The sequence below is a fragment of the Podarcis liolepis genome, assembly GCF_965112155.1.
Source record: "Podarcis liolepis genome assembly, chromosome: 5".
In the NCBI taxonomy this organism is placed as follows: domain Eukaryota; kingdom Metazoa; phylum Chordata; class Lepidosauria; order Squamata; family Lacertidae; genus Podarcis; species Podarcis liolepis.
Window position 1 is genome coordinate 35,443,198 of NC_139556.1, and position 22,240 is coordinate 35,465,437.

At 39.2% G+C, this 22,240-nt stretch overlaps 1 protein-coding gene across 1 annotated transcript; it reads left to right on the forward strand.

Moving 5' to 3' along the window:
- The first annotated feature begins 593 nt into the window (after positions 1 to 593).
- Positions 594 to 21,555, forward strand: IPMK (inositol polyphosphate multikinase). Its single transcript, XM_083505726.1, has 6 exons — positions 594 to 1,084; positions 6,382 to 6,467; positions 9,182 to 9,278; positions 10,080 to 10,252; positions 13,295 to 13,376; positions 14,763 to 21,555. Exons 1-6 carry the CDS (start codon positions 883 to 885, stop codon positions 15,380 to 15,382), a joined length of 1,260 nt encoding a protein of 419 aa, XP_083361852.1. The 5' UTR covers positions 594 to 882; the 3' UTR covers positions 15,383 to 21,555.
- Positions 21,556 to 22,240: the final 685 nt, after the last annotated feature.

The window sequence follows — 22,240 nt, forward strand, 5'->3', positions numbered from 1 at the left end:
CTGAGACAGCTTCTGTAAATCCAGGGACTGTCCCTGGAAAACAGGGACACTTGGAAGGTCTGCTAATCGGTAGATCCCGGTTGAGAGCTTTATCTCTCCATTGTTCCCATAGGAACCAACTCCCAGGGGCCAAGGTCTCTTTGACCCCAATAAAATATTGGAGAGGGCCGGCACCCCCAAAGTTGATGGGCATTGCCATTCAGATGCGGTGTATGCACTGCATCAGATGTGGGGCAGAGCTTACCCGTGCCAATATTTTATTCAATATTCAATCGACTACCAATTCAGTTCAATATCCAATTATTCAATACCAATATTTTATCCAAGTTGGCACCCCTGATTGCTCCTGATGTAGTAGATCTTCCCTGGCGGAGAAGGGGGCACCTTGGGTCGGCCCCGGACCCCTGAGCTTAGAGGGAAGGTTTACCACCGCACAGAAGGGCGCGGCTGTCAGGTAGTGCTGTGCCCTTGATAACAGCAGCGCTGCCTCTTCCTCGCGTCCGGATAGCCGCGTAGGGGAAACCATTCAGAAGCCGCCCCCCTCCCAAGCCAGGGACGAGCGGCTTCAGTCGCCGCTACTGCGCAGGCTCGCTGCGAGCCGCGCAGGCCCAGTAACGCCGAGGTGCTGCCTATCTCTCTCTCTCTAGCTCTCTCTCCTCAGTGCCGCTTAGTCAGTCGACCCGAGCGGTTGAGGCGGCCGAGGGAAGCCTCCGCTCCGCTCGCCTGAGGGAGTGGAAGCACTGCGGGCGGGGGCGCACGCCATGGAGCCGCGGGCCTGGCCTGGGCTGCGAACGGCGGGCGGCGGCAGCGGAGGCAACGGCGGAGGAGGCCCTTGAAGGCGGGGAGGAGGACGTGGCGGCGGCGGCGGGAGCCTCCGAGGAAATGGCCACCGAGCCCCCGCGCTGTGCGGCGAGCAGGGAGCCCGAGCGGCTTCTTCGGGGCGCCAAGGGCTCCGCGGCGTCGTCGGCGGCGGAGGGCGAAGAGGAAGGAGGAGGAGGAGGAGGGAGGAGCGCCCGGCTGCTCAACGGCTGCGTGCCGCTGTCTCACCAGGTGGCGGGGCACATGTACGGCAAGGATAAGGGCGGTAAGTGGCAGGCCTGGGGTGGGTGGGGGGCTGGGTGCGTGGGTGGGGCGGGTCCTAAGGGGAGACAGGAAGCCGGGACCCCCCCCGGCACCCCTTCGGCAGGGAGTGGGAAGTACCCCCCAACCCAAGCCAAGTCCCTTGGGTCCGCGCTCAGGAATTAGAGCGGGTTTGGATCTGGATACAAAGCAACCAAAGTCCGGTTTTTTTCTGCCTTGGGTGTTATTCCCCTCAACGTTTCCAAGTGTGTGTGTGTGTGTGTGTGTGTGCACGTTTATGCACGCGCGTGCGTGTTTTTGGTATGTGGGATCCAGTGCTCTAGTGTTAAATAATAATACCAGGGCGAGTTTTGTTTTTACTTACGACATCGGTGTGTCCTTAATGTTGTGGGTGATACGCTGGGGTTGCTTATGTGTCTCTTTCTGACAGCCCTCTCTCTGAGCCGTGTGAGCAATATTCAAGACGTCCCTTGCATGCGTGGGGTTGCTTAATTTTGTCGTCGTCCCCCCCCCGCCCCAATCCGGCGAGAGACCGCTTTGAGGTCTTCTAGGGACTTTTTATTTTATGGCTGAGTGGTCTTCCTAGGCTCCCTCAATCCAGCCCCTGAACCCAGCTGAGAAAGACTGCTGGCTGTGGCTCTATGCAACAATAGTATTAATTAAAAATAGGCATGTTAATTGTAAGCCATCTTGAGCAATATGTGTAGGAAGGACAGGGTGTGTTACTGTATATGACAGCTGAAAATGATGCTCTGAAATGGATTTTCAAAAGTAGAATTTGAAGGTTTTTGAAATCCACGCAGAACTTCAGTTTCTTTTTTCCTTACAAAATAACACAGTGGTATTCTACTGTCTCTGTATACACCTTGGTGGTTTACAGTAAAAAAATGTTTTTCTTTATTGGGAATATACTAATGGAGCAATAATGAAATGACACATTCTCCTGCCTAATAAGCTGTTTAAAGCACTTTCTTTTATTGTGTCTTTGTTGTATTTGCTGCTGCACATTTTTCTGTGTTAATTTGGTTTTCTAATAATATGACCTCCCTTCTCTTTCTAAATCTTCAGGGGTATCTACCTACAAGGTCCCTGCTTTTCTTGTTGATACCTAAGCATGTAGTCTTAATCTGAGGTGTTTTGTAGGTTTAATGTTTATGAATAGGAAGTTTTGAAGCTGGGGAAATGACCTGATTCTCTCTTCACCACCCCACCCCAAAGAAAAAAGGAAATTGGATTCGTAGGTTTGGAAAATAATGACTGTGATTCTGCTCCAGAAATCCCCAAAGCATTTACTTTAATTGCGAAATCTTGTTTTGGATTTCTGCAGGAAACAAATTGCATGAAGAATAAACACACTGATTTACTCCTGTTTTGAGTAAACAGAAGGTTTGGCATTCATTAGGGAGAAATTTCATCACTGCAGAAAATGTGTTTATCCTTGTATTCACATTGTGTTTTGTGGCAAATGGACATGAATACAATGAGGAACTTAAAGAGATTGTGCCATTTAAAGTGATTTATATGGCAACTAGAGGGGCTTTACATGTGTATATATAAGATGCTGTTACAAGAGACAGATTCTGGTTGGTCTATTTTTCTTTCCTAGCTAGGTTCTTCTAGTCTTTGTATTAAACAAATCAGACATGATCAGCCAGTATTAGACAAATACATCTGCACTAAGATGAAGTGGAAAAGTGCCTTCACTTAACCATGGTTAGGTTTTTCAGCATACTGGTTGCTTCTCCTCCCATGCCTCTTCTTCCCCTTCTTTGGCAGGTATTTGTAAAGTAGCTTGATACCACCCAAAGATCCTGCCCGGGTGGGAGAGAGGAAGGAGAACGGATTATGTTTTTGTTTATATGATAATATATTGACCGACATGGAGGTGAGTGAATGAGCTGGCTGTAACCTGTGCTTAATGCTTCTGGGGATGTTTTGCAAACCAGAGTTCTGGTTGGCAAAAAATAGTTGGGTGGGGATTAGCTGTGTTATGAGTATAGTTAGTGGGAATACAGTGGTATCTCGGGTTACATACGCTTCAGGTTACAGACTCCACTAACCCAGAAATATTGCTTCAGGTTAAGAACTTGTTTTAAGATGGGTTGTAATCCACTTAGAGAACTTTTCAAAAATATAATGTGATATAGAAATGATTGAATAACTAACCTGGGTGCTGTTGCTGAGAAGGCCCTCTAGCAAGTTGTAGATCACCTGATTGATGTATGTCCCCTTTTCTTCAGTAACCGCACTAGATGGTTTCTCTTAACTCATTCACACTTGTAGAGTACTCATACGGAGTTCAAAAAGTGGTGAAAATCGACATTTCTTGTATTTGCACCCTATCCTTTCTTCCAGGAAGCTCATAGCAATGTGTGTTAGCACCAAAACAATGTTATGATTCAGGTTAAACTGATAGAGGGTGATTTGCCCAAGGCTGTGCAATAAATTTCGAAGTTGAGCAGGAATTTGAAACTGGGTCTTACACATGTTCAAGCTCAACATGTAACTATTCATCCCCATCATATTCTTGCATATGCATCTTTATATTTTTATAAGATGTAATTATTCATTTTTATAACATTGTTTACCCATGAAATGCAGATAGTTACAAAAGCAAAGGTTCAAATGGAACAACTGAAAGCAAGGATTTCACAAGAAAACTGGTTTGTTCCTGAAAGGAGAGGATTTTAAAGTGAGAACATAGATTGTTTAGCTGCAGTTTTCATGATTAACCTTCCTCACTGACTTCTGCTTAAGCCAACATCCTTCTAAGGTCATAATGTGTATCTCTTCTTTAGGGAGGGGGTGTGTGGAAACCATGATTGAGAGCTGCTATCCCTGTTGCAGTCAACTTCAGGAATAACAAATTTGCATGGATTATAAGAAGTTGAAGTTCAGGGCTCTGGCATGTACGTGGTAGTGGTTGCAGAATTTAGCTTCCAGATTTTTTTTTAAAAGTGTTTCTAGCCCTTGTGGACTACAAATATAGGTATGAAAATGCATGGTTAATGCCTTCTGGAATCTCAGAACCTAAAGTGGTGACTGAATGATATTTAAAACAAGAAAATAAGCAACTTTCCTACATTTGCGTAACTCACACAGATCACAAGATATTTTTGCGTGTGTGATGCAGATCTGGGGTTACCTTGGTGCAGATTTTCAGGGTTTATATTTTAAGTGCAGAGTGCTTACAGCCCTCCTTATGTTAGCGTAACTGCATTTTATTCCATCCCATGTATTCTCCCAACTCCTCCTCACTGCTGAAATTTAGATTATAAGCTCCTTGATTTTGTATTGTTACTGTGGAGTGTCATGTATATTAGAGTTCTGTGAATGAAAGATACTTTTTAAACACTTCACATATTCATAAGGTGAGATCTGCTATATCAGTCTATATTATATTTATACTTTACTTATTCCATAGGTTTTCTTGGGATATAAGAATACCAATGGCTTTTTGTTGTGCTGGCTATATTTCCTCCAGTATCAGAGCTAGTATGTATGCTTCTGAATGCCAGCTAGGATTGAATCATAGAATCATAAAATTGTAGAGTTGGAAGATAGTGCTACTGCAGTTATGTCCTGCTCATGGGCTTCCCATAGGCATCTGGTAGCCAATGTGGAAAGCATAATGCTGAACTGGAGTCCTTTGATCAGATCCAGCAGGGCTTTATGTATGGTTTCCATACATAAAATCATAGAATCACAAATACAAAAAAGTAAACATGACAGCCTATATATTCCACTATTAAACTGTTGAAACAGTGGAGCACATTAAAATACCCTTTTAAGTTTCCCAGTTAAAAATTTGTTGTAGTAAAACTTTGCTTTCGAAAAATAAACAAACTTGGGCTGAAGTAGTCTTTCATGAGCAAATAATTATGAAGTATTGGGGTCATCACTGAGAAGATCTTACTTATCTTATCACTGTCCCAGGTTCTTACCTTAAATTTCCTTTCCCTAGTTGCTAGCACACACAGAATTTCAAAAAGTGGAGAGACTCCTATGAGAGTTGCTCTTTTCACTATACTAGAAAAAAGCTGTTCTGACATGTGCTCTGACTACTTAAAATTCTTAATAAAGGGAATTTATAATAGAGGTTGGGAAGGGGTAAACACTCACATTTTGCTTGTCTGACAAAGTGGTTTTGATTGTGGCTTCACTCAGGGTTGCATAATGTGACCGTGATAACAACAAAGATTTATTGCTGAAAATAACATGTTCAATTTTACCTAGAAGCTAAAGTTTTACTTTTACTTTTACTAATAATAAAGTCCAAAGGCTGATTTTTATAACTATAACCATTACTAAATAGAAACCTTGGTTATTTTTCAACTAGTGGAGATAACATTTATTGTAGTCTGTTGTCCTAATGGTAATACTGCAGCCTAGAATGAGTCTCAATTTTAATTTGTGACATTGTGGTTGTATTAATATTGCCTGTCTTGAATGTCTTGAATAACATCAATAGAAAGAAAAAAACCGACATGATACTGAAGTTTCATTTGGCTCCAAAGGGCTTATTCCAGTAGTTGCAAATGAATGTTTAAGGATTAAATTTTAAGTTACCACTGCTGTGAAGAAACTTCAGTGAGATGAAACTGTTCAGAACTAGCAGTGTTTTGGTGATTGAAAAATAGCAGAGAAGTTAGCTGCAAAATAGCAAAACTCTTGCTTTGCATTTGTCCTGGTTCTTGTGTAGCTAGGCCATGGCTCAGCATTATGTGTGAACCCTTCCCAGCAGCTTATCTATTGTTTCCTTATTGCCAGTCATCCATGATTTGAAGCCATGGCTTGTTGCTTATTCCCTGTCTTCGTTTTAGCTATGGCTTGGCATTACATGTGAGCTCAGCACTTTCCTTAGCCATAGTTTGCTTGGCTACTCCTCCCCAGACGCTCACCAGGGTACAAATGCACGAGGCTACAGCAGATTGGAAACAGACCAAACTTTGGAGAAACAAACCATAGTTTGACAAATCTGTGGGATAATTTATGGTTAACTACTGATTTGTTAAACAAATCATGGCTTAGCATTACATGCAAACCAGGCCAATGTGTGAAAGATTTGCCTGGTCTTCAGGATAAGTACCAGACTCTAAAGGTAAGGTGTATTTTCTCTGTTTTATTGATTTCATTTAAAGAAAGCTGCTTCCTAACACGAACTCTTACTTTCCCCCCTAACAAGAACTTTTGGGGGGTTTTTTTTGAACATTTAGTATATATACTAGATTATGTTACCATAGTTGGACTCAAAAGCATGCTGAAGTTAAGATGTGAACAAATGTATTTCTTGTTTCCCAGGCATCCTGCAGCATCCTGATGGCACAGTCCTCAAACAATTGCAGCCACCACCTCGAGGGCCCAGAGAACTAGAATTCTATAACAAGGTAATTGTTTTCTGATTCATCCTCTAACTGAAGTTATGCTTTTTTACAGTCATACCTCGGGTTGCGAACGTGCCTCCCACGTGGGTCACGTTCGCAACGTAACCCATGCGGGAGGCACGTTTGCAACCCGCAGCGCTGTGTCTTCACACGTGCGTGACGCGATTCGGTGCAAAGTGTGATTTAGTGCTTCTGCGCATTCGCGAGCGCCAAAACCTGGAAGTAACCCCTTCCGGTACTTCCAGGTTCGGCACGGTCCGTAACCCGAAAACATGCAACCTGCAGTGTTCACAACCCAAGGTATGACTGTATTCCATAAGTGAGCTTCGTGCTAGCTGTGATGTGGCCCCATTGGCAACTGCTTATTTGATTATCTAGGGGCCTATTTAGGCATGGAGCCTCTGGGGGAATGAAGACTGGTTTATGCATTGAAGAGGGAGTGGTACATTGCACCAAATAAGGTGTGATATTGGAGTAAAAGCCAGTTTGGTTAAGGGGGTGCTGGAATGCTCCTGCTACCCTGTTTCCTTGAAATCACTTTGTACAGGAACCCGGGGTTATGTAGCTAGTTACTGGATCTCATGGCATAGGTGGCACATCTTTGAAGTTAACTTTTGGTTGTCAGTAGAACAAACTAATATTGCAAATAAATGTTGAAACCATTCTTGGGGAATGAAATTACAACATATGTTTGGTTGAGTCAGAGTGGATTATGTACTTTCTGCCAGAGTTGCATAAAGTAACATTAGTGTGCACGTGGAGAGAAAATGTAAATAGTTCATTAATATATGAGCTCTTGGAACAGTTTGTGCTGAAACATTTGGTTGCAAATGAATCCATTCGCTATTAAAGCCAAAAACAGTGTGATCCTCATTTAGGAAATGTCTCCTATAACAAAGTATTTTTTTCCTGCTAATCAGACCTTATAACTTCTTCAGTATAAGTAATTTGATTATTTTACTATTCCTATAGCTGGATATCTATATTGACTTGGTTTTTAGGGGGTGGGGGATTTGGAAAAAGGAATAAATTCACCAGAGTTTGTAGTGTGTTAACAACAATAATTTAGAGACCTAAAATTAACCTGTTAGCAAGCTTCAGCTTTTTCCTGACCTACATAGGAGACAGGCAAGGCAGCCTGTGATCTGTCACCTGGTTTCTCTTGGTGACGGAAAATCCAATAGTTCAGGCAGACAAGAGTTTGAAGGCATTTTTTCCTTTATAAGTATATATAATGGACAACAGTAATTTATAAATGGTCTTGTTCATTTCCTTTTTAAGTGTAACTAGAATAACAGGACTGACTGTCTTTCTGTCTCTGAAAAGTATTTGCTCAGCATTTTGCCTCTGCAGTTGTTATTGCCAACTAAGGGTCAAAATTTAATATTGAATAAAAAAATTTAAAATTGCATTGGTGTCACATTAGGAATTAGTTGTTGAGTTGCATGTTTTAATATTCTTTCTGTTCTTCATTGATGATGTGGCTTTGTGGCAATTGAATGACAAGTCATGAACAAAATAAATACCCTATTTTTTGCTCTATAAGACTCACTTTTTCCCTCCTAAAAAGTAAGGGGAAATGTGTGTGCGTCTTATGGAGCGAATGCAGGCTGCGCAGCTATCCCAGAAGCCAGAACAGCAAGAGGGATTGCTGCTTTCACTGCGCAGCGATCCCTCTTGCTGTTCTGGCTTCTGAGATTCAGAATATTCTTTTCTTGTTTTCCTCCTCCAAAAACTAGGTGCGTCTTATGGTCTGGTTCGTCTTATAGAGCGAAAAATACGGTAATTGCATCCCTCTAACAAAAATCAGGTATCTTATGGCAGTAGAAACAATGCACTTTAATTGTTTTACAAATTCAATCAACGATAAAGCTGCTAATGTTACAGTATACAAGTTTTGCAGTCCACTCTACTTCACCTTCCCCTCCTCCTCCTCCCCTACTTGGAAGCGTAAACCCACAGTTGGTAGGCTATGTTAAGAGTTCCTGTATTTACTGGATGCTTTCTAGGGTTATACCAATCCAATATAATCTTTTAAAGGCCATTTAGTTTAGGAATTTGGGGTGGGTGGGAGAATGCAGTTGATTAATTCATCACTGAAAGATTATCCTCCTCATACTTGATTTTGCCATAACTGAAGGTGAAAGGGAGACCAGATTGTCTCCCTGTGCCCCATCCTGCCACTAGTACACCTAAGAATGTTTTGATTAGATTGACTCATGCTGCACAGGATCCCTCAGCACACATTGGTGTGCTTTAGTGCTGTCAAACTTTGAATTTCAATTTGGGGTGGGGGTTTTTATTTGTTTTTAATAAAAGACTTAACAGTAGTCAAACGTTCTGGCACAATTTACAGCATTTATTCTGAGAGACACTTTGTTTCCTTTCTAAATGGATATTTCTCATTGAGTGTGAGGTTTTAAACATACAGAGGGTAAGATTCAACTAACAAGTCCTGTTAGTGGAAGCCCTGGGCAAGGTCTTTAGGTTGTGTACCCCTGAAACTGGTTGGGTGCTGGTGGTTGGAAGAAGCGCTGGGACAGCGTGCAGGGGTATGAGAATGAATTGTTCCATCTGGCAAGTCTAAATGCTTGTGCTGAAGATTACCTTAGCATGATGTTGAATTCCCCCCATAAGTTCTAAATATCCAAATGCAGTCTGCCACAAGAGGGAATTGAGTGGTTTGTTGCAGTTCAATCATATTTCTTTTATTTCAGGTGTATGCTGCTGACTGTGAAGACTCTGTGTTTCTAGAACTCCAAAAATATTTGCCAAAATATTATGGAACCTGGTCATCACCTACTGCACCCAATGGTAATGCTGTTAGAAAGTGCAATAAGCACTAAGTTTTTGGCAACTGCTTGGGAGATGGTTCTGAAAATGCCAGAAACTAAGTACCCGAGCACAGCGTGATAAATCGCTATCATGTGGAAACATCATGAAACAATATCTTGCTATGCTTTGTAGATGGAAAAATGTCATGTAAATAAGGGCTGTTTTCTGCAAACTCAATTGATTCTTCAGTAAGATCCAGTTTAGCATATTTAGGTCTATTGCAGAATTTGTATGTCAAAATACACCTTCTACTTCTAACAGCAACAGGGGTACCACTAGTAGGGTACAGTAGTCTTGCAGGAAGATAATAAAATGACTACCGCCAAGAATAAACGTTGGCAATTTAAAGCATGCTAAAGGGCTTATTATTATCTTTTAACATTTTATACTTTCTCAGAATGTTAGTTACAATTTGCTTCATTGAAAGGATGGTTACTGTAATTACTTACATTCTTACACAGGAGGCTGAAGCTGACCTGGACAGCAAATTTCATAATAAAAATAATTTATAAAAAATTATACTATTATATTAACTTATACAACACTGTCTGATAGTGAGAAGGGATATAAAAGTATACACAATGAAATAAAATAAAATCACAGACTAAAAAGAATCATTGTTGGGAATTAGATGGTTAATATAATGCTTGTTGTAATATACCACAACCAGGAGGACGTCATCTTTGAACCACTCCTGTACTTGTGTCCTTTCCACTGACCTCTAATGATTGGGTTGGTTAGATTATGACATTGATCTGGTTTATTCTGAATTGTTAACAGATTTGTACCTGAAACTGGAAGATGTGACACACAGATTTAAAAAGCCATGTATAATGGATGTAAAAATAGGCCAGAAAAGCTATGATCCATATGCTTCCGCTGAGAAGATTAAGCAACAAGTCAGCAAGTACCCATTAATGGAAGAGATTGGGTTCTTGGTGCTAGGCATGAGGGTAAGATGCAGTTCTTCATTGGATTTTATATCTTTTTATGCTCTTGACAACATGGGGGCAAACTAAAATTATGTTTAGATGATATTTTCAACAAAACACCACCACCACAAACTGGCTTATAAGTATAAAACCAAATTTGCTAGAATAGAGATAGACTTATAACCATTCAAACAACAAACATACTAAAGTGCCATGTGCAAGACAAAGCCTGGAGATACTGTAAACATGGGAGTGGATAAATGTACAACTCTTATCTTAACAAGTTACATGTACAGTAAATGTTATACAGACTGGATAAATGAACCGTTCAACGAGTAACATAAGTCCAATCATGGAATGGCAACCCCCGTGCCACCACAACGGCAAGGGTAACATCCAGATAACGAACGAGACTCTGGCAGGCTAACTAGTTATGCGACCCCGAGCTCCTTTTGGCTACTTGCGTTATTCTCACCAGGGTGGTGACTTTGATTTTCCTTCCCATGATTGATCCATGTACACGGCTTTGTGTTTCCAACTCAAGACCCATTGAAGAACATCTCATCCAGCTCAATCTTTGAAAAACAGCTTTGAAAAACTTTTTCATATTCTCCAGTGTGCTACCCTTGCCGTTGTGGTGGCACGGGGTTGCCGTTCCGTGATTGGGCTTACGCTACTTTTTGAACGGTTCATTTATCCAGTCTCTATAACGTTTACTGCACATGTAACTTGTTAAGATAGAGTTGTACATTTATACACTCCATGTTTACAGTATCTCCAGGCTTGGTCATGCACATGGCACCTTAGTATGTTTGTTGTTTGAATGGTTATAAGTCTATCTCTATTCTAGCTATTTTAGTAAATTTGGTTTTATACTTATAAGCCAGTTTGTGATGGTGTTGTTTTGCTGTATTATTATCACTGTCACCACATTTGATACTTTGTGTATATAGATGATTTTTTCCCCACGGAAAGATGCTAGGAGTCAGCATGCTTTGGGTTTGAATGTTTTCTGTCATGCCGTATTCCCTGCTTCCCTTATTGCAGGAAGATGTAGGTGACTGAATTGAGACAATCTGCGTTAATTTCTCATTAATAATAATAATAAGAAAAGAAGTGGGTAGGGTTGGCGATCCAAAGGAAGACCTATTATTGATTTCTCTTTTGAGTACAATAATCTGAACAGCATCTTCAAGATTTTCTTTTTTCTTTTTATAAAGAAGATTGTACTTTGTCTAGATGTGGACTTTGATAATATATTTCTTTTTATCTCCCTGGTTTTCTTATACAGCTCTATCCTTCCTCCTTTATCATATTATATTCTCAGTAGTTCCGCCTCTTGCACCCCATACTTACGTTCCATTTCATTGTTCTACTCAATAACACCAGCAAATAGCTAGATTTGTTAACTTCATATTCATAACTTCATATGGGTTGCATTCAGAAATTTAAGCTGTTCACAGCAGTCCTCCAGAGAGCTAACATGTTGTGTTGATAGCTTGGCTATCCCTTCAGGCCTTTGGTGCAGCATGGTGATAAACTGCAACAGTCTTGCATAGCATTGTGTTAGTGAAGCATTAATTGACTTTTAATGTGAAAGATTTGGCTTTTAACTGTATAAACTGAATTCTGATGCTGAAGCGCATTCAAAACCTTAAAAATTAGCCTTCAGGCAATAGATTATAATTGTAATTTCCCTAGCCAAGTAGAAGAAAAGAAACAACATGTTTTCTGTTTGGTCCCCATGGAGACCTCAATGAGGCTCTAGTTATTAACATATTTTATCAGTATATTACTGAAGGTGGATGATGTTGTTTGGCACTTGAATTTGACAGACATTTTTGGTCTGTTGTTCATAGATGTTTAGGGAGCTATTAACGTTCTGTACTGTGTGTGATGTTCAAGTTCTTTAGTATAATTTTGCTGTCCAGTAGCTTTCTTATAGTGCCAAACACATGTTCATTAACATTTGGTGGGAGAAGTGTATTATTCCTTTATCATAATCTTGCTGACTTCAGTCAATTGGATTCCAACCATTCCCAGACTCCCTGTTAAAGCAGCCCTATATTTGTGCTTAACTTTCAGATCTGGTGTAGCAGAATAAATGTCCTATGTATATTCTGGATTGGCATAAAATATGTCAGCAAAAATCTGTTCCTTTAATATAATGAAAATGGGCAGATTTGGATAGAGACATAGATTGCAAAAATATATATATGCTGTATTTCCTATGTCTGTAGGCATCTCTCTAAGATTTTAATTGGAACGCCATGGTCTGAAGCCTGTATAATAATAATAATTTTATTATTTTATTATTTGTACCCTGCCCATTTGGCTGGCTTTCTGGTGGACCTTGCTGGATGCACTGTCTACTGCTTCTGTTTGTGTAGTTACTGAGAATGAAAAATAAGTATCAGTTCATTTGCTGTCCCATGTAACAGATATAATTTAAATGTTGGTTTAGTGATCTTATTCTAGATAATATTTTTTTTGTTTCTAAACATGCTGCTGTTAGTGGTTATTTGCACACATATTTTTATATTCATTTAATTTCTATTTTTATGCAGCATGTTTATTGTTTTCCAGACAGATTTGTTTTGCAATGATGTTTGGTCATGAACTTATATGTCTGAGTTTAGATCCCCTGTAGAATACTAACCTATCCTCTGTCACTGGCCTATATCCAAAGACTACATAGGCCAGTTGATTCTGGCGCATCAGAGTAGACATTCTGAACACCCATAACTTTATTTGCACTGGTTTCTTGTTATTGGACTGTAAAGTATAGAGAGGTATATAACATAACATCTCACTGATGTATTATTCCATTGAAAAAGCTATATCTGAATATACAAAGTTTATCATGTTTTCAATGTGAACTTGCTGAGTTTGGATTGCTAGATAGATCCAGCTCATGAAAGTTTCAGAGATGTGTGGATAATGCATTTTGGAAAAAACCCCTTCTTTTGTATGCTGAAGAGTACATTGGAACTAGTCCTAGGACAAAGACATTTTTTCAGAAATCAGATGGCAAAATTACATTATTATTTTGTGTGTTTTAAGGTTTATCGCGCCCATTCTGACAGCTATGAGACGCAAAACCAGCACTATGGAAGAGGCTTAACGAAAGAGACAGTAAAAGATGGTAATGTTTGGATTTAGACCAGGTTTTAGTACTACTATTAGGCCTTTATTACGAGACTGTGTGCTTATAAACTACATATAGCTTGTCTCATAGTTAAGAAAATTGAGGACAATATTAGAAAACCCTCTAGCATGCAGGATTGCCAGAGAAGGGAAGAAAGTGGGATCATTCTGACTTGGGGTTAAAGGTGGGAGAGTTCAGATGGGGGAAATACATGTATCTCTGACTTAGTTTCGGATGAGGGAGTTAAGACAGCACAGCCTGCTTATGCCAGGAACCTCTTAACTTACGTGGAGATGCAGTGGATCCTAACCTGCTCATCCTAACTTGAGATCCTGCTATAGGATTGCTCCCCATGAATATTTTATAGTGCAGTCCCAGCTCTTTAGTTATAAATTCTGAGCATTGATAGTATGTTTTGAGGGTTTAAAGTGATTCCCATAAACTCTCACAATAATCCTGGAAACTAGGTCAGTTGTACAGTGCAATCACAACTCACTTAAGGGTTCTGTTCCAGAAGCAGCACACGCATGCAGAATTGTGCATAGTCAAAAGCTGCCTGCTGGAAGGGGGGGCGGGGATCTCACAGAGGAGCTCCCTGCATCCCCACTGCCAGGGGAAGAAGAAATCTTGCCTTGGCAGCAAAACGAGTGGGGAAGCAGTAGAAACAGATGGAGGAGGAAGAAACCTGGTTCCTTCAGCTGCAGAAGGGAGGAGAAAGGCAGACAGGGAAAGAGGCAGGCAGAAGCTGCAACACTGTTCCAGCCTTTTGCTTCTGCCTGTATGTCTCTAGGTTGGCCTCTCTCTTCCCTTCTGCAGCTGGGATTTTTTTCATCCTCACTTCCCTGCTCACCATGCAGCTGAGAGAGGTGGGTTTCTTCTTCCTCTGTCTGCCTCTCACCTCCCTTCTGTCTTAGTCTTCCCTCCTTGTCTGCTGTAACTGTTATCCAGAAGGCAACTGCTGCCTGAGCTGAGTGTGTACAATTGAATTTGCACAAGTAAAATGTGTGGAAGATGTGATCATGCTATAGTATTCCCATAGTGCATTGGGTGGATAAAACTGAAAGATGAGGGCTTGCTTAAGTGCATGTAAGAAGTGAGTCTTGAACCAGAGAACACCAGAATAAATCGGACACACTTGCTCTGAAACCTTTAACATTGCAATTAATATTTTGATGATGGGAAATCTGAATTGGGACACTTGTCTGAATTTTTGGGGGCATATTATCAGCTGACTCTGAATAGCAACTTAAACCTGAATTCTGTTATATGAATAGCTGAGAATTTGTTGTCAATTTTGCTTTTTGGAAGCTAGGCACCATTGCTATACTGCAGTTTGAACTTTCCAGTCAGTGGCTATTAATTTTACTGGTTTCTTTCTTGCAGGTGTGGCTCAGTTTTTCCATAATGGATTCTGCCTGAGAAAAGATGCTGTAGCTGCCAGTATTCAAAAGATCAAAGAAATACTGCAGTGGTTTGAGAAGCAGAAGCAGCTTAACTTTTATGCAAGTTCTTTACTATTTGTCTATGATGGCTTGTATCCGATGACAACTACATGGTTAAATGATGGCAGTCTGGTCGAGAAGGGAAGAGTGTCCAAGGGTCAAGTGCCAAGTGGTGGTACATTGGAATATAATAACAACATTCGGGTCATCAGTTCTACAGAGAATGGCAAGGTAGAGACCTCTGTAGGCAAAGGCTTCTCTAAAATGTATGCACTTCACAAAAGGCACCAGAGTCAAATTTCCCTTCAAGTTGAAACTGTGGAACAAGACAACATATGGAAGAGCAGTGCTTGCCTTTCACAAGAACATCTGAATGGAAATGTTATACCTCAGCTGGAAAAAGTTTTCTGCCACATGCCTACTACGCTGCCAGAAAGCATGGAGGTTGAAGTCAGGATGATAGATTTTGCGCATGTGTTCCCCAGCAACACACACGATGAGGGCTATATTCATGGTCTGAAGAATTTAATTACCGTCCTTCAAAATATTTTAGATACTTAAACTTTTTGCTATGATTTCTACTGGGGGCCAATTATAATGAAAAGCAACAACATTTCTGCACTTGTGATTCTGTTATATGTTGGTTTGTATTGTTCTACATTTTACTTGTCTTTGTACTTTTGGTAGGATGATCAAGTATTTTATAATCTTACTCAGGAAAATTATTCTGTAGTTTCTTACAGTTTAGTAAGAGAGAAGCTAATGAGATTTAACTGGTAATCGTAGGAACTTGCATTTAACTTGTGAAGCTTAGCTAAAATTGGGGGATGATTTGTGTCAGATAAAATGGTAGAGCTTTCTCATGCCCTTAAATATTTTTAGCTTAATCAGAGTCCGTCCATGCAGCCAGAACACTGAGCCATATCTCTAAATAACGGGTTATCAGGAGAATATTAGAATATTATCCTTAGGTGTTTACTACATCTTTAGAACTGGAGCATTTCTGAGGGATAAATACTTAAAAATCTATATTCTAATTGAACCAGCATTTTAGTGTGAGGTGATCATACTGCTTCGTTCTTAAAACTGGGTAGGTATGTTCATCTTTTCATGGCTAAACTTAAAAGTATACTCGAACAGTGTAATTTATTATGAGTGCTATTGAAAAGTTTTTCAGAACTAATGAAATAGGAGTTGTCTGCCATGTAAAGATGTTAAATGCTGTTTTGAAACATTTGTGTCAGATTTTGTGCCCTATTTTGTTTATAAGCTTTATATTTAGATATTCAACTAGGAGTTGCTTTGGACATTGCAGAAAAACAGCAAAATAATATATACTAGTGAGTCTACAATGTCTAAAGTCAGTTATAAAAATAAGGTAGTACTATGGCCATTCATTGTGTGGGCAATTTTCTAAAATTGCACAACCAGTGGTTAAGATAGTTTTAAGAGGTTGCAGTTGGAGAGAGTATTTAAAGAGCTCTCCAGTCTCTTAAGTTGCATTCTCTTGAAATCCTCTCATCCAAGGAATGTATGAGCACTAGAAATAAGTCCATGTTGAAAAATGGCCATTATAAGCCAGGGTCTTCAAAATTATTAAATTGCCTATGGTGAGAATAAGGACTGCTTTATCAGACATAATACTACACATTGATAAATACAAGCAGATGGAAGCCAGAGACTCAAGTAGAGGATGTTTAAAGCTTACACCCACATTTTGGAACAAACCACAGTTTCTGTTAATTCCAAATACAGGATTTTTATTTTATTTTTTTAAAGCTGAGTTAGTTCAGTCGAACCAGAATTGCACTGCGGCTTAATGTTGTAGTTTCAATAAGCCACAGTTTACTTGTATTACAATATAATGGGAAACTGCATTTTGGAACAAACCATAAACAGTAGCTATAAATGCTTTCTTGTGCTCGAACAGGAGGGGGAGAATTTGTGAGTCTGAGGCTTGTGTCTGCTTGCTCTCTTAGCGTTACATTTGAAGTGGGCCTTATCGTGCAAACGTTTGGCTGATACAAGAGAGCTTCCTTCTGGCAGCATATGCATCTCCATAAACATAAAAAAGGCAGAAAGGAGAGTATGGACCTTGTTCAACTAATGTGTCCTGGTAGTGGAAGCCTGTGCAAGGACTTTCGTTAGCGCCAATGGCTCTTGTTAGGAGACCCCCAAAGCAGTAGGAGGTAGAGTGTGAATGTTTTGTCTGGCAAGCTTAAGTACTTGTGCTAATCAATGATTGGCATAGCTCTACAATGAATTTCTCCCTAGGTGACATTGCACAACATCCCACAACAATTCTCATGGGCATTTTTCAGAATCTGTCTAGCATGGAAATGGTTGCAGTCAAATCCAGTAATACAAGATGTAAAATTGTACAAATCAGAAAATTTTCTGGAAAATCTTTCAGTGCTTAATTTTTTTCCATGGATTTTCTTTTCCTTTTTGTAAGTTTATTAATAACTAGATGCCAGCTGCAAATACAGTATAAGGCAAGCTTGGCAGTTTTGACATTTTTAGCTTTGCTTATGAAACACAGGTAAATTAGATCACTTTATAAGCCACCAGAAAAAATTCTAGCACAAATTATGCTGTGTAAATTAAGTTTACTTAATTTGCATAGGAAAAAATATCCTCTACCACCCCCTGAAATTCACATCGCTGGAAAATGCTTTTTAACCAAATGTCCATTTTCTAGTTGTGCCGTTAAGGAGAACACTTTGCTTGACTTCAAAACTACCAAGAACCAGAGGCTCCTGTCACTGAGCAGGCCCCACTTGGAAGCACCTTACAGCAATGCTGTAAGGGAATTATGCAAACAGACAGTCTCTCCTGCATTTGATCACCCTCCCCCCGAACTTTTTAGAAGGAAAGCTACAATTTTAGGATTAATTTCAGTGTTCTGCTAATACTTCTTCATTGTATGGTGTTTTGTAGGCTAATTGGACATAAGAATTTATCAGAGTTTTGTGTTTTCACTTTCTAAGGTTCACTAGAATACTGATTTTAATTGGAAGCAACATGTGGTAAATATACATGGACTTTTTATTTCCTATCAAAAAAATTCTACATTGATAAACAGTTTTCACATAGGTTATAAAGTGAGCCTTATTTAATAAAAACCAATGTCAAAGGTGATACTACCATCTTTAAGAGTGATTAGAAGAATTCAGTGTTCTGTGAAGTAATTTAAAGCATATTCTGGAAAAAGTTACACTATTCTGTCCTATTGAGCTACCTTTGTCACAATTAGCTTATTCTATAGTATCTTATGTTATCTGTGTCTGTTTTCTGTTCAACACAGAATACACTCTCATACACACATGGGTATGTCTAATGTAGGCAGGTATTTATTCTTTCTTGTCCTGTACCATTTCACATCTGTAGGGCAGTAATCTGTATGCTCTGTAATATTAGTATTATAATTGTTGATTGCTGTGCTGCTTACACTATTTAATGTAACTAGAACATTGTAGGATCACCTTACAGAAAGCACTCCTATCTAATTTTCAGTTTTTATAGTTGCAATTGTAACAGAATTATACTCATTTTTATTCAGTTGGAAGTTAAGAGTACTTTAAATTAAAAACTGGGTACAGCTAAAACTAGCCCTTTCAAATGTAGACTGCAGAAATGGTAAATTCAGAACGTATGTGACTTTCACGGGAGGAAAGAGAAAAGAGAATAAAAACTCAGAATAGGATAGTATGCTTTCCTTTATGTTAGTATACTCTCACCATTGTTTATGGACTAATTTCATTATTTCCATTTCTTATTCATAGGAAGCCTTGTAGAGTGATGCTTTAATAGCATAAGGTTGGGTACGTAATTGTGAAAGTTCTTATTTCATAGATTTCCTGATTCTGTAGCTTATTGTGTATGTTGGAACTTGGATGTACACAGGAATGCCTGGTACACGCATAGCCTTCCCTATTCACCTAATGAAGGAGGCAAGTTGATTTTATGTGCAAAAAAATAGATACGCCCACCTCTAATTCAAGTGGATATGAAAACCTGTGTATTATGAGAACTTTGTGTATATATCAGAGCACCTACAGGGCTTGAAATGGGAGCCCTTGTGTAGCGAAAGGAGTATTTAAATGTGTCTCTTTGGAAGGAAGAATGACTGATGTAAACACTAATGAAGATGACTCCACAGCTACAGCCTCTGTAAATGACATTGATTTTGAAAAATTGGCTCTTGTCACAAGGACACTTCTTAGTATCGCTTCTGATGTGTTTGTGAAAATACTCCTTTTAAATGTATTTTGTGGGAAATTATGTACAATCTTACCTGATAAGAATTTAAATTATATAATTTTTTAATAGCAAAACATTTTCATTCTTGGTATTTTTGGATATTAGTGGTTCCTGGTGCATATATTCAAATGAAATTTAAAATAATGGTATTATGAAATGTTAAAATATTTTAACTAACTAGTTTTACAGAACTATGAAATTGTGTATAATTGTGTTTTCACATGGAGGCTGTATTTTCAAACTGAAATTATTTTTGTTCTATTGTACAGGAGAACTATTTTTGCGTATCCCATACATTCCATACCATTCCATATGAGATGCTTAAATTTTAGGAAGAGACTATTTTCACTTAAATTGTGGATTGAATGAACAATCTGGCAGGTTACAAGTAGGTCCTATGCATGCTTACCTGGAAATAAGTCCCTTTGCGTTTTGTGGCATTTCTTAATAAGCGTGCATTGCACCATGGCCATAGTCTGTCATAGCAGAACTGAATAAGGGTCACTTAGGAATGTGACTAAGGGTGCAAAATATTGCACGGATTTTGAGGGAAACATATTTCAGTATTAAATACTAATCTAGAGAGAGAGAAAAGGGCACAACCACTATAGCCCATGAGCCGAAACCCTTCTAAATTCCTTTATATTATGGCCCTTTTAAAGGACTGCAACTGATACAAAACACTCCTTTCGACCTGTTCATATTAGCTATTTTAATTTTTTTTATATAGTTTACACTATTTGCAATAACCGTCCCTGTTGAGTGCCTTCTGCTTCAGGTTTGGTACCTTTTAAATGACCTCACGTAGCATCTATTGTGATGTAATGGAATGCTTTAAGGGAGAGTTGAATGACTGTATTGATTATGTCCCACTAATGTTGGAGAGCATGGTTTCAATAGTTAGCTTCTTTTGATCCAAAACAAATTCATTCGGAAAACTGCCACGCTTTATGCTCAGTTCCACAATAATAGTAAATTGTGAGCCATGCTTAAAAACCTATGAGTGAATCACATAATGAATTACTTAAGCCCCCCCCCCCCCGTTATGTTGTCTGGCTCGCATGTTACCAAATAAGCCAGAAAGGTTGAGGAGGCATCTATAGCAACAGGACTTGGGAACGGGGCATTCTGAAGGGGTGGGAACTGTGGCTTTGGCTCACCCACCCCATATCCCTTCTCAAGTGGCCCTACCTCAAAACTTTGCTTTCTGTGGACATACTGCCTTTACTCAACAACGACAAAACCCCGGGGGCTTAATACACAATCATATGCATCCATGTGCCTTGCCGGTACTCAAAAGAAGCATTGGAATTAAATTCCTGAAAAGAGGCGACCTCATTTGTGTGGTTGTGAACCAGTCCTTAGGGTGCTTGAATCTGGCCATATGTGAATCTTTTTGAAGAGAGCCTTCTGTAGCATATTGTGTGGAAAGGAATTTGAATAAGAGTGTAGGTTGGAGATGCTGAAGAAGGCAGCAGTAAATAATTTATTCACTCAACGTGTAGCTTTTTGCAGATCGTATCCATCCAAAAGCCTTACATTCAGTTTTGTTTTGCCTGTTTTCTATGTACTGTTCATGCTGGTAAACCATTGAATTGGAGCCTAGAGTGATGAACTCATTCAGCTGTGAAATATTATTACATTATATATCCAGGAGCTAAATACTGCACATTTGTAATTGTTCATTGTGGTTTTGTTAGCTGAAGTTAATGCACACTTTAAAAAAAAACAACTTTCATACTATGAATATTTCTACTAATCTTCCCTAGATAGCAACTCTGAGTAGTTTTGTATGTAGGTATAGAAAATTAATTTTTGTTTGCCATTTAGAGAAGTGACGCCTGTACATTTAGAGTTTGTTGGAGATTAATCTTTACGTGAAATCCAGCAACAGGAAAGAGAAAGCAACAGTGGTTTTGGGAACAAACGAACATTTACACACATTGTCTAAATCATTGTCTAAATATGCTTTTGAAACGTATAAATGTTGGCACTGGAAAAAAATACCTGAACTGGCTGAACTGATTTTGAACTAAAATGTCCAAATATGATTAATATTGCACACCTGCATATGAATGATACCAGAGTGCACATAAGCACTTTAATATTCTGAGAACTGTACTGGAAAATATATGGAAGCATGTGAAATTGCACCTGGAGCTGGATTAACTGGTGGGGGTGGGAGGGGGGATTTTACAGTTTAAATGTACATGAATGAATGAATGTAATCTGGCCTCATTTTCTCTGGCTCAAAAAGTTGAAATTGTGTTGTGCAATGTCCTTTTTTGGTGTTTGACTGTAACTGATATTTTGGGAGGATTGTTGTTGGACTGCAGAGGTATGTGTTTTATAGTAAAAAAAAAATCTATTATGCTATATACCAATTCTTTTGTAATTTATGTGATATTTAGGTGATTCTAATAGCTGTATATTAGGCTGACTATTAAATTGTCTTTTAAGTTAACCTTGAATGCATTGTCCTTGACTTCTTAAGCAATGTATTGCTTCAATTGTGAGAAAACATTCTCCCACTTTTGTAGTTTCTGTTGCCAGGTGAGTTCTTCCTCTCTTAGCTGTTTAGTTCCTCCAAGATACCAGACTTTTAGAAGACATCTGAAGGCAGCCTTGTTTAGGGAAGCTTTTAATGTTTGATGTATTACAGTATTTTAATATTTTTTTGGAAGCCGCCCAGATTGGCTGGGGAAGCCCAGCCAGATGGGTGGGGTATAAATAAATAAATAAATAAATAATACTGATGAAGGTGTGTACTACCAAGCCCCTCATAATTTTGTTACTAAGTTACAAATATTAATGCACTTCACACTTATTAATGTACATCACACTTAGGCAGTATTGTTAAACAAAAAAAGCTTTTGGCCTGAGGAGCTTACTGTCTAAAACTGTGTGTTAGAGACAGAGGTATGTAGAAGTAGATTGGTTCTCTGTTCCAGCATTAGCAAAGATCTGACTGATGGGCACTAGGAACAGGAGGAGATTTTCTGTAGTGATACTATATTTGTGGAATTCTTTCTCCAGGGAAGTCTGGCGAGCCCCTCTGAGGGCACTTGAATTTTTATTATCATTATGTAAGGGAATTTACGATTGACATTATTATGTTTCTACTGCGTGCTTGCTGTGTTTCGCTGGCTTTTAATC

Bases quoted from the DNA above. Each gene is read 5' to 3' on its own strand.
- IPMK (XM_083505726.1), top strand. From the start codon at position 883: ATGGCCACCGAGCCCCCGCGCTGTGCGGCGAGCAGGGAGCCCGAGCGG. The intron at 6,468-9,181 runs GTAATTGTTTTC...CTTTTATTTCAG, and splicing joins AACTAGAATTCTATAACAAG to GTGTATGCTGCTGACTGTGA. The intron at 13,377-14,762 runs GTAATGTTTGGA...TCTTTCTTGCAG, and splicing joins GAAAGAGACAGTAAAAGATG to GTGTGGCTCAGTTTTTCCAT.